Source organism: Rhodamnia argentea, chromosome 5, assembly GCF_020921035.1.
Source record: "Rhodamnia argentea isolate NSW1041297 chromosome 5, ASM2092103v1, whole genome shotgun sequence".
Taxonomy (NCBI): domain Eukaryota; kingdom Viridiplantae; phylum Streptophyta; class Magnoliopsida; order Myrtales; family Myrtaceae; genus Rhodamnia; species Rhodamnia argentea.
Window position 1 is genome coordinate 20,482,554 of NC_063154.1, and position 12,025 is coordinate 20,494,578.

At 37.8% G+C, this 12,025-nt stretch overlaps 2 protein-coding genes across 2 annotated transcripts; both read left to right on the forward strand.

Annotated features, from left to right (window-relative positions):
• The first annotated feature begins 5,926 nt into the window (after positions 1–5,926).
• LOC125315240 lies at positions 5,927–6,415 on the forward strand. Its single transcript, XM_048279682.1, has one exon. It carries the CDS (start codon positions 5,927–5,929, stop codon positions 6,413–6,415), a length of 489 nt encoding a protein of 162 aa, XP_048135639.1.
• A 4,930-nt stretch (positions 6,416–11,345) lies between these two features.
• Positions 11,346–11,813, forward strand: LOC115732453. The gene has a single exon (XM_030663097.2). It carries the CDS (start codon positions 11,346–11,348, stop codon positions 11,811–11,813), a length of 468 nt encoding a protein of 155 aa, XP_030518957.1.
• The last annotated feature ends 212 nt before the right edge of the window (positions 11,814–12,025 follow it).

Below are 12,025 nucleotides of genomic sequence, written 5' to 3' on the forward strand. Positions count from 1 at the left end.
AGGACAACTCGGCGGTGCTCGCCCGTGCGCGCGCGAATTTGAAAACGAATATAAAAGGGTTGAGAGGATTCTAGAACAAAGGAGGGGCTCATTTGCTCGCACAAGCCTAACGGATTAGAGAGAGAGAGAGTTAGAGAGAGAGACGAGTTCTCGCACGACGCCATCGCCGGAGCTTCAAGCTTGGACTGCAAGCTGCTCGGCCGGCCACCACAGACCAAATCGAACTACCGGATCGCCGCGCAGAAGTTCCCCCGAACTTCTAGGATCCGATCGAACCGGTTCATTTGGCCAGAAACTTCAAAAAACGGTGATTCAACTCTCCGAGCTTCGTCTTGTGCAATCATGGCATCTCGCGTCTTCGTGTTCGATCTTTGAAATTGACGTGTGCCTTTTCTATTCTGGACATCTACGATCACGATCGTACCTCATTTTCGCATTGACTTCCCTTGAATCACGTGAGTCGGACCTTCAACCTTGTTCGGTCCGGCCGAACACCGGCCAGGCTTTTCTAGCCTTCGCGAGCTCAATCTGAGCTCGAGATAAGTCTCTCGAACCTCGTATGATGCTTGTGTATTGATTAATTGCTCTAATTTGATGCGATTATACTTGTTTGAACTTAGCTTTGGCCGATTGTGTCTAGTTCGATTCTCGTGATTTAGTCAATAGAAACGTTTGATTCTGAGATATGTTGAACTAGAGGTTAGGGCGAGTCGAGCGGTGTTGGTTTCATGTCGATCCGGCGAGATCTCACCGTTAGATCTCGCCGGAGAAATGTCAGCCGTCCGTTGGTCGTCGTCGCTGTGGAGAAGACGATGTTTACGTGTCTTGGTCAAACAGTCAAATGCCTAGGTGTCGTCCCGTGATTGGTCCAGCTCATGTCCGAGTCGGCTCGGCCGTTGGCGCGAGCGAGCCGACTCGGATCCGATCGGACGGCCGAGATAAATCGAGGAGTTTGATTCTCAACCGTCGGATCTGCTTTTTTATTTTGGATATTAGATATATTAGGTATATAATCAATAAACACTAAACGGCGCCGTTTAGTTAAGACCTTGGCGACGTCGTTTTGTCTTTAGATAGTTTTGACGGTCGAGATCAAGTCCGGAGTCAATCGTGGCCGTCCGTAGCTTCAAATGAAATGACGTCGTTTAGGTTAAATGAGATTGAACAGTTCGGATTAAATCTAGAACAAATCATAGCCGTTCAAGACTTCCGTGGATGCGGTGTCGTTTTAAAGGTGAGGCCAAAAGTGTCGTCGTTTTGAGTTTAATAGAGACGGACGGTCCAGATTAGATCCGAGATTCAATCTTGGCCGTCTATTCGTTTAATCGGGCGACGTCGTTTAGGGTATAGGGTAAAAGCGTCGTCGTTTTATATGTAGAAGGTTTGAATGGCTCGGATCGAGCCTTAGAATTAGATCGTGGCCGTCCGTCCGTCTATTAGCTATACGGCGTCGTTTTTTTAGAAGACCAGAGGCGACGTCGTTTCACTCGGGTAAGGATCGACGGCTGAGATTGATCCTGGAGATTGATCTCGGCCGTCCGTTCATTTTAGTATATTCAGATATTTGGAAATTAGGTTTTAGAAAATCAAAAAAGATAGAAATAAATAGATAAATAGCATACGGCGCCGTTTTGGGTGTCGTGAGTGAGTCTACGGGCGGTTCGACCGGGTTGACCGGTCGCTGACCTGGTTGACCCGGTCCGGTTCATTAATAAAAAATAATTAAAATAAAAATAAAAAGAAATTTCCAAAAATCCAAAAAAATTGTAAAAATACTTGGAAAATTCATAAAAATTCCCAGATTTTCACAAAAAAATTTTCTAAAAATTCCTAGATCGATTCGGGACTCATAAAGTCTGAATCGAAAATTTTGAGACTTCGAGGGTTGATTAATTTCGATCCGGAAAATTTCTAATATTTTTAGAAAAATAAATAAAATTCCAGAAAATAGAAAAAATTAGAAAAATTCCATAAAATCACAAAAAATGAGAAATGGCCACATTCAACTGGCCAAATTGAAATTTTGTGATTTTCGGGTCCCAAATCCCAAAAAATGACCATTCTACCCTTTTGGGCCATTCGCCCCAAATTTTCACCAAATCACCCCGTAACCCAAATTTGATTTTTGTGTGGACCGATAGGGCCATTTTAGACATGTCAAACCTTGATCGATTGATTTGATTGCTTGTGATGATTTTGATTGTACATTAAATTTTTCTGATTGTGATTGTTAGGATAGAAAATCCCTGTCTGCATGAATACTTAGAATTTTTAGGACCTACCTCACCCGATATTGCATCTGCATGAATTCTTAGGTTAGAAAGACACTCGACATCGGTAACCGAAAGGGCGTCAATATGAAATTTGGCGTAACCAAGTCCCCAGACCCAAAATCTCGGGTTTTCGCGGAGCCAAACTGTTTCTCCCGACCGCTCGGTAAGGTTTTCCGATCGTACCTTCCAATAAATCGATCGGTGGCGACTCCAAAATTGCATGTACACCTCGCACATGCCACCCGACCACACAAGGTCAATTTCGATATTCGATAAATTTTACCCGACATCGCGATTCGAGTAATGGGTCTTGGGAGAGGCCCGCGATCCCATACTTATATAATTAAGAATATGCATATAAAGAGGGGGGATCGGCTCGTTAACCCTATTCGCCCCGCCGGGACCTAACGGAACCGACGGAGGGTCGCGACAATGGTTAATACCACAAAGAGCCCTAAATTAGCACACATGTGACAAAATTGCCAAACATTAATTTTTTATCACGAAAAATCGCAAACTAGTAATCCTGTGACAAGTTCACCCCAATCTAATTTTTTGACTGCTAAAAACTCTAAAGTGATAAGCCTATGACATATTTAAACTAACATAGCGTAAATTTGTAACAAGTGTATTAGTTTGAAATTTTTAATAGTCAAAAATTGTTTTGGGATAAATTTATTACGGGTGTATCAGTTTAAAATTTTTGGTAGTATTAACCAACTAGTAGTTAATTCGAATTTTGAAATAAAAAAAATGTGTTCTCCTTCTTTTCTTTTTCTTTTGAGCTTGACCAACTAATAAAAAACTAAAATAATTTGAGTAATTCAAAATTTTTTAGATAAGGATTGGTTTTTTAAACTTTTCAGTATATTTTTTTTATATGTATAAATATAGCACGACGAAAATAGATGGAGATATAAAAAGGAAAAACAAAATATTGGAGTTGTTAACGTGTCTATCTGATGTCAACCAAGTATTCGTCATTATGATACTAATATATACCGATGAAATATTACGCAAAATTTCATTTCAGCAAAAAGGAGCTACAGCTACCAAAGACAATTTTTGTTCATGGCTCCACACCGTGTTAAGTTAATTTCACCATTGAATAGGCCAATTGAAGCATACCCATCGTAATCAATCATGAATAGAACACGTTGATTATCCAATAAATAATGCGGCATAATGCGACATGTTTGAGATAATACTCAACTTGTATAAAATATTAAAATATTGCAAAATTTTAGCGTGTTGTCATATTGTGCCAATATTATTAGAAAAGAAATTAGTTTTTGAGGATTCCAAATAAATAATGGAGTGAAGTTATCTCGTACAAAATTGTTTACAATAATCTCTGCAAAGTGAAAATTAGCTAATTGGTCGGAAAACTATTGCGCAGGTGCCTATTGAGTTCCAAATTTTTCAATTTCATCAATTTAGTTATAAACCTTTTTTGCAGAATTTCAATATAGTTCTAAATCAGGCCCTCGCTTGGTTTTCCTTCCTTCCCTGTTTTTTATTATTTTTCTTTTCATTGGGAAAGGAAAAAAATTAGAATGGGAACAAAACAACGACATTTCTTACTTTAGCCATGTCGGCGCCACATAAGAGAGATAAAATAATAAAACAAACTACATCAGTATTTCCCGTTAGCTAAGTTAAATGAAATTAATGGAATGGTTCGATTGTACCAATTTGATAAATTATAAGACTTGATTTTATTTTTTGAAAATTTTATAGTTATGTTATATTTTCGTGATAAGTTTTAGGAGTTTCCACGTAACAATCCCAATAATTTAAGTTCCCACAGCAGCAGCACGTGAGGATTGTCCACACCATCAGTCAAAGTCTAGAGTTTGAAGGTTGGACATGCATGGGTTGCTTCCCGGGAATAGCACTATCGCTTTGATTCGTTGTATATGGACCACGAGACAACCTTTGTGTCGTGTTTCTCATTGCCTTGCCCATGTGAATTCGAGTGAGTTACTTTTTAAAGGTTTATCAGATCTCTTTTTTTATATTTATTACATATATAAAGTAGTGAACAAATAAAAAATAGAGGTCAATTTTTTTATAAAATAAATCTTATTCTAATGAACTTAGAGAAATTTTCAACTTCGATGAGATATTAAATAGAGTAGAGTAAGGATTTGTTCGAAAACAATTTGCTTTGCATAATGTTTGATCGTCAGAAATACATATTGTGATTGTGTCTTTTAAGAAATGAAATCGAGCAATTCTTTCTTCTAACTTTGAAAGATGGATAAAATACTATAGGCGAATAAGAGATATTCTCAATCAATTAATGAAGTTTTCAAAAAATTTATCAGAAAAAATTAAATGATTTTTATTTTCAAAAACCTTTCTTTCTTTTTGGACTGCACCGAGTAATAAAGGAGTGACTAGAAAGCGTCATTTCATCTGTCAATTATCGAGTTTTCTTTGCTTTCGGATGCTTATTTGCAGAGACTTGGCAAGTTATTTTTTTCCCAAATGATTTTATTTTCCCAAACAGATTTAACGGATTTAATTGGTGAAACATCAACGTTCATCTCTATAATTTATAGGGGGAGCATGATTTCAGGATAAAACCTGAAATCTAAAATTGGGCTTGTGGAGAATCGAACTTATCTAGTCCAGGTTTCGAAATAAAAAAGGTGGGTTTCGGGTTTCAAAAATTGAGCAACCTATTTCGACTTGACTTGTAACAAGTTTTTGTGCTTTTTCTTAGTATATGTCTTCGCATGATACTACGTCATTTTATGACATTTGATGATGAATGTGTAATATGGAACTAATAGTTTGAGCCTCTATTTTCAGCAATATTTATAATTGAGACTTTTACTTTGTTAATATTTTATATCTATTTGCGTGTCTAAATATATGTTGTGAGATTGTAGTAGTAAATAGTGGTCACTACATTGGGACCTGTGATAGGGTAGGGTCTAGATTCCAAAAATTGAGGAACATATTTTGATGGGTAAGGTCCAGATGGAACCCAAAATATGTTACTCCTAACAATTTAGTCAAGAAATTAAAACGATCTCTCTACTTTTGTTTTTGGTTAAAAATCATCCATGTATTTTTTAAAAGTATCATCTCCGATTGGTTCGGTGACGAAAATTGCTTACATCAAAACCCTTAAAACTGAATACCCCCTTCAATGTTAAACCCCCATAGCCGCAAGGTCAACGAAGCCTAAAGTTTAGGAAGGTAATATGTATTTGTAGCTATCTAAACCCTAAGGGCTATGGGGCCAATGGTGCCAAATTCAAAGGAGATGGGCACTGTAAACATGAGAGTGTGACAATATTAAGGTAGAATGATAGATATAAAATCAAAGGTGACTTTCGCTATTATTACTATATATTTTTTGTCATTCATAACATTTGTGATTGAGATTATACTCATCTTCTAAAATCTCAAAAAGTATTACGTCTCTTCGAATGGAAACACTTGGCACCACATTTTTTAAAGACAATTCCTATAATGTATGACGTGTACTTGATTATAAATTGCACTGTTGAGGGTCAAAAGTTGGTCATTGGTCAATCCTAAACTCTCAAACACGCCTTTATTTCCCCTTTAAATACATACCCATATCAAACATATTGGCCAACCAAACATCTCTCTCTCTCCCTCTCTCTCTTAGAATGGGCAATTGTGCAGCTCCGCAAATCACCAGAAATGGTGGCCTTGCCATGACCGCCCATCACCATAACTGGTCATCATCTCCTCCATCCACGCTCAAGCTCATTCACACGGATGGAAGACTGCAAGAGTTCACTCAAACCATCAAGGCCTCTCACCTCCTCTCCCAAAACCCTAACTGCTTCCTCTGCAGCTCAGAGTCCATGTTCATCGACTCCATCGTCCCTCGAATCCACGAAGAAGAAGATCTCTGTTTAGGCCAACTCTATTTCCTCTTGCCTCTCTCCATGTCCCAAGCCCCGCTCTCTTTCCGAGAGCTCTGCGTGCTCGCCATCAAGGCCAGCACCGCGCTCGAGAGCAGCTCGAGGTCAAGCAAAAGGAAGGATGGAGTTTCGTCAGCAGCAGGCCATGGGAGGCGGTGTGGAGCTCCAGCCGGGTTCGACGCCACAAGACTAGAATTGGGTCAGAGGAGCCGAAGAATTGAGTTGTGAAAGTGCATCAGTATGAGATGAAGAGGGAATCGAGTAGATGACAGAAGGAAGAGCTTGAAGAACATGCTAGAAACTCATTTTTTTTTTTTTTGTGAACAACTCTTTTTTTGGTTGTCCTAAAATGAACAACTGTTCTTTATGAGACTTAATATATGTCTCATTGTTTTTAAATTTGTGATCGGTTTGATTATGATTGGCCTATTTATATTTCTTTCAATTATGAAAAATAATCATCGCCATCATTCGCAATCATCAACACTTCTATTATTGCTATTTTAATTTAAAGTAGCTTTATTTGGTCAAGTAATGACAGAAGCCATCAATCGTGATAAGGACACGAGAGAGGTGTAAAAGCGTGCGAAGATTCGTAGTTAATTGGGGTTGAAAAGATCTCGTGATATTCCATTTCCTCATTTTTATATGTGGTGCTCAATTTTTGTCCAACTGAAAAAGTTATTGCATGTACCAGAAAAAGCAAAAGAGCTACTAATCTTTCTATGCTATAATATATAACCCAATTTACATCAACAAGGGTTATATGTTGTTTAAATATATGGAGTCTCCCTCAAATTATAAGCCCAAGTTTTTCGGTTACATTTTCTAACATGATGTAGGAACTAAACTTTGCCCCGATTTATTTATGTCGTGTGTAAAGCCTCAATTTCCTTAAATTCCATGGGTAATACAGCCGTCAATATTTTTCATTTTCTTTTTTCATCTTAGAATAGAGGTCGAGGGTAGAATTTAACTTGAAATATCACCTCAACGAAAGCGGCTATTTTCCCAAAATAGACATGTCGGTTTTTTTTTAAATGAATTGTTATGATTTTTTTTCACTTTGAACGAAATAAAGTCAAGCGTGATAGGATTCGGTATATGCTGAGAAATTTGCTTAAATCATTCATTACAGGGATTCTATGTTGAAATTTTTCTTTACGGCCAGAAATGCTTCTAGACCTAAGAAGATGCTTCCTTTGTCAGTTTGGTACAGCAAATTTAACGTCATGTGGATTCTACATCTACTATCTAGAATTGGGCTTTCATAAAATACTCAGCTAAAAGGGAACGAGGGCACGAGGGCGCACTTAATTAATGATTGTGTGGCTGCCTGTTATAAAGCGAAATGAAAAACTCTAGGACATAATATAAATTTTATGGGGACTAGTTGATCACCGGCCATAATAACTTTAAAAAATTAGGTCAGTTCATTAGGGAAATTTGGCACGTGAATTTCACGAAGGAGTGTGAACAATTGGTTGATATTTTATTGATAAATTGTACCTTACATAAATAAAACTGGAACTATTAAAGACTCCCATTCTGATTACTAGTAGATGAAAATAGGGTCGAAGCATTGCAAGAGGAATTGTATCAATTTAAGGTTAATTTTGTCTGGGAGCAAGTGTCGGGATCAGAAGATCATCTTGTGATAGGAACCAAATATTCTTTTCATATCGAGCACGATGTTCCCCATAAATTTTCGTGTTGTCCAGAGTTGCTTTGCTTGACATGATTTTCTCGTATCAAATGAACTCCTATAGAAAAATTGAATTCCGTGTTAGATTTTCACTTGGTGATTCCAAGCTGTCATGTTTAACATATATCTACATTACGAATAAAGGACGATTTCTTGCCTAGTGATCGTGATTGTAACCGGCAAGACTACATGTACATGTTGACCCAAGTCAAAAGTTCCCCTATTATAAGTTTTTCATGGAAATATTGGAAAAAATTACCACACATTTATGACAATTTAGTCCTAATCATCTTCGTGTTTATCAATTGAGTTCATTCGGTCAATTTTAACTGGAAATCGTTGATGTCCATGTAAACCATCCTACGTGGTGTGATCAACACCGACATAGAGAAATTTTAACAAAATATTTTACATTTTTATTTTTAAAATTAATTTATTTTTTCTTTTCTTCTCTTTTTCCTTCCTTGCTTTTTTGTTTTAACTTTGGTCACTGAGGGTCACTAGACCCTCGCTAGCCACTAGGCGAGAGTCGTGAGGCTCTCTTCGGGCGCGAGCAAGTGTCGAGACGCCCTCTCGGGACATGGTTGAAGGTTGCTATAGAGGAGGCAATCGGGACTGTGAGCGAGGCCAACCTTGCAAGATTTGGGCAAAGTAGCCTCGCTCGCAGCTGCGATGGTTTGGGCAAGGGCCATGACCCTCATCTGCGGTCGGCTAGGACTTCGTATTGTAAAAGAAAAGAAAAGAAGGAAAATAGAGAAACTTAATAAAAAATTTTTGAAGATATTCAAAATTTATTCATGTCGGCGCCGGTTGTGCCACATAAGACATTTGATGTCCATGTCGACAATTCTCGAGCAAATTGATCACATGAACTCAATAGATAAAACGTGATAATATTTAGAACTCAATTGATATAATGAAAGTGTTTAAAATTATATCGTTAAAAGTTGAATAGATAGGAGATAATGTTGTGTGACTTTTCCGCACCAACGTAAGAATTGTCCACGTCATCAGTCCAAGTCCAGATTTTCAACATGGGTCCCGCATATAAGTTGCTTCCTGGGAATTACGCTGCATGGAAAGACTTGGGATGTGAGACTCGTCATGTCTTCGTCGTCCCACTATGGCTTGACTCGTCGTAGATCGACCGCGTGACAACCTTTTGTGGCGTGCTTTTCATTTGATTGCACATGAGAATCCGAGTGAATTGCTTTACCTTTCGTTTCTTTTTGGGCAATTCCAAGTGTTGCGTAATAGTGGAGGACATATTGAATGAGAGGCAAAGAACATGGTCATCTACGGTGAATTATGAATTTTTTTTTTCATCCGCATATGCTTGCGTATTTGAAATGATTTGGCAATTTTATATTTTATCCATGTGCCTTAGTGGGATTACCATGCTCGATAGGATTTAGCGAATGCGATAAGGTGAATCGTTGTGTCTGTGTCTTAATCCAGAAAAAAAAAAAAAAACCATCTTTCTACTTTCTTTCTTTTTCTAAAGGAAAAATACCACCAAAAACTCTAAACTATTCTCATTATGATATATTTACAGCAAACATTTTCTTGTAACACCAAAAATCCTAAATTTATATTAGAGTGACACATTTACCTTCCATTAGGATTTCGTTAAAAATCATTGTTAAAATCTGACTCCAACGAAATTACTTTTATTTCAAAACCCTAATTTCTCCCAAATTTTCAAAACAACAATTTTGGAAATCCGTTTCCATTGTAATTGCAATTCAATACCGCATCTCGAAAGGGGAGTGTGCTACAATCATATATGCTTAGAACGGTCTTGAGCTGAAGAGTTGACACCGACGAGGACATCATATGGTAATTACATGTTATTTCCTTGAACATTGGTTTTTTCGCACTTTCCTTTTGGATAGACATTAAGTATTACTTCAAAGTGGACTAAAACATTTGTTGACCAAAATGATCTCTGATAATTTTTTACCATCATCAATTATGCATTCTTCCTATATCTTTCAACTTCATTAACCATGTAATAGAGGTTACATGGATAGAAGAAAATGAGTAAGCAGTCAGCGGCTAAATAGATGGAAAAACTAGCTACAGCGAATAAATCCTAAACCTATTTTACAATGGTAAATTTGGTCTTAAAATTTTAAATTTGTTAATTTGTGAAAAGTGTCAAAAAAATTCCTAAACCTTTTGCATTAGCGCCAATTCAGCTCTAAACTTTTTAATTGCTCAATTTTAGTCATAAATCTTTTACATTTGTGGTAATTGAGTCCATTGGGCCAATTTTAACCGCAATTGGTGACGTGGACACTGGTCATCCTAAGTGGCACGGACGATACTGACGTAGACATTTTTTTATTTTCATTTTTTTATTTATTGATTATTCTTTTCTTTACTTTTTTCCTGATTACGGGCCGGTGAGGACCCACGAGCCTTGACCTAGCGGTTAGCGAAGGTCGCTAGTCCTCGCTGGCCTTCATTCAGAAAAAAATAAAAAAATAAAATTATAAAATAAAAAATACGTAAAATTTTTTTTAAAAAATCCACATCAGTGTCATCTATGCCACGTAGAACGACCAACGTCCACGTTAATGATTTTTTATCAAAATTGATCGGATGGACTCAATTAGCATAAATACAAAATATTTAGGACTGAATTGACACAATTAAAATGTGTAGGACTAAATTGACATCAATGCAATAGATTTATAGCTTTTTTTACACTTATCCGATCAAATTAGTCTTAAAAATTTTGACGATTTGCCAATTTAGTTATAAAAATTTTGATGATTTGTCAATGTAGTTACTTGAGGATAATTTTTGCAATTTAGTCCTAAACTTTTTGATGATTTCGTAGAATCAAAAGCCATGACACCCTCGCTATTGAAAAATCGAATTAAGAAAAAAAAAGGAAAAAAAAAGTTCATAAATTTTTTAGAAAATTATTGAAAATCAACGTCAATAGTTTTTGCCCAAAATTTGCTGGACTAATTTGATAAAATTAAAGAGTTTCAATCTGAATTAGTCGCCGAACAATAACTTTTATGACTTTTTGAACAACTTCTCCTTCCAAAAAGTAATCTAATAAGTGCCTTTCCATCAAAGTACCTGGTTCGACCAAAAATAAAAAATAAAAATAAAGTACCTGGCAATTTTTCAAAGACAATTTGCTAGATTAGTGGGGCCGACGTGGGAATTGAAGACAACATGCGACCAATCACTTAAATAATAATGGATTATCATAGACATCATGTAATTCCCATTTGTGGCACACGTGTAATTAATATACACGACCGTCGTCCATGTCATGTTACTGTTTACATTTCCGCTGTTGAAGGTCAAAAGTGGTTCACACGTCCATCCAAAACTCTCAAACGCGCCTCTATTCCCCCTTTAAATACGAACCCCAAGCAAACCACATTCGCCAAACATACACCAATCTCTCTCTCTCTCTCTCATAGAATGGGCAACTGTGCAGCTCCTCAGATCACTAGAAATGGCGGCCTCGCCAAGACCACCGACCACCATAACTGGCCATCCTCATCTCCTCCAGCCACGCTCAAGCTCATTCACATGGACGGAAGACTGCAAGAGTTCACTCAAACCATCAAGGCCTCGCACCTCCTATCCCAAAACCCTAACTGCTTCCTCTGCAGCTCAGACTCCATGTTCATCGACTCCATCATCCCTCGGATCCACGAAGAGGAAGACCTCTGCTTGGGCCAGCTCTATTTCCTCTTGCCTCTCTCCATGTCCCGAGTGCCGCTGTCTTTCCGGGAGCTCTGCATGCTCGCCATCAAGGCCAACCCCGCGCTCGAGAGCACATCGAGTGTAAGGAGAAGGAAGGACGGAGTTCCATCTGGGGTGGGTCACCGGAGAAGGTGGCAAGCTCTGACTGGTTTCAGGCACCACGAGATTGGAGTTGTGTGAGAGCAGCCGAAGGATTGAGCTGTGAAAGTGCAAGCCTATGAGATGAAGCCGGAACCGAATAGACGACGGGAGGAAGAGCTTGAAGAATATGCAAGAGAGTCTTTTTTTTCTTGGCCCCTTTTGTGAACAACTTTTTTCGGTTGTCCAAAATGCAACGACTCTTTTTATGTCAGACTTGAATTAAGTCTCCATGTTTTATAATCAGCCCAACC

Excerpts from the sequence above, each read along its gene's own strand:
- LOC125315240 (XM_048279682.1), top strand. The coding sequence starts at position 5,927 with ATGGGCAATTGTGCAGCTCCGCAAATCACCAGAAATGGTGGCCTTGCC.
- LOC115732453 (XM_030663097.2), top strand. The coding sequence starts at position 11,346 with ATGGGCAACTGTGCAGCTCCTCAGATCACTAGAAATGGCGGCCTCGCC.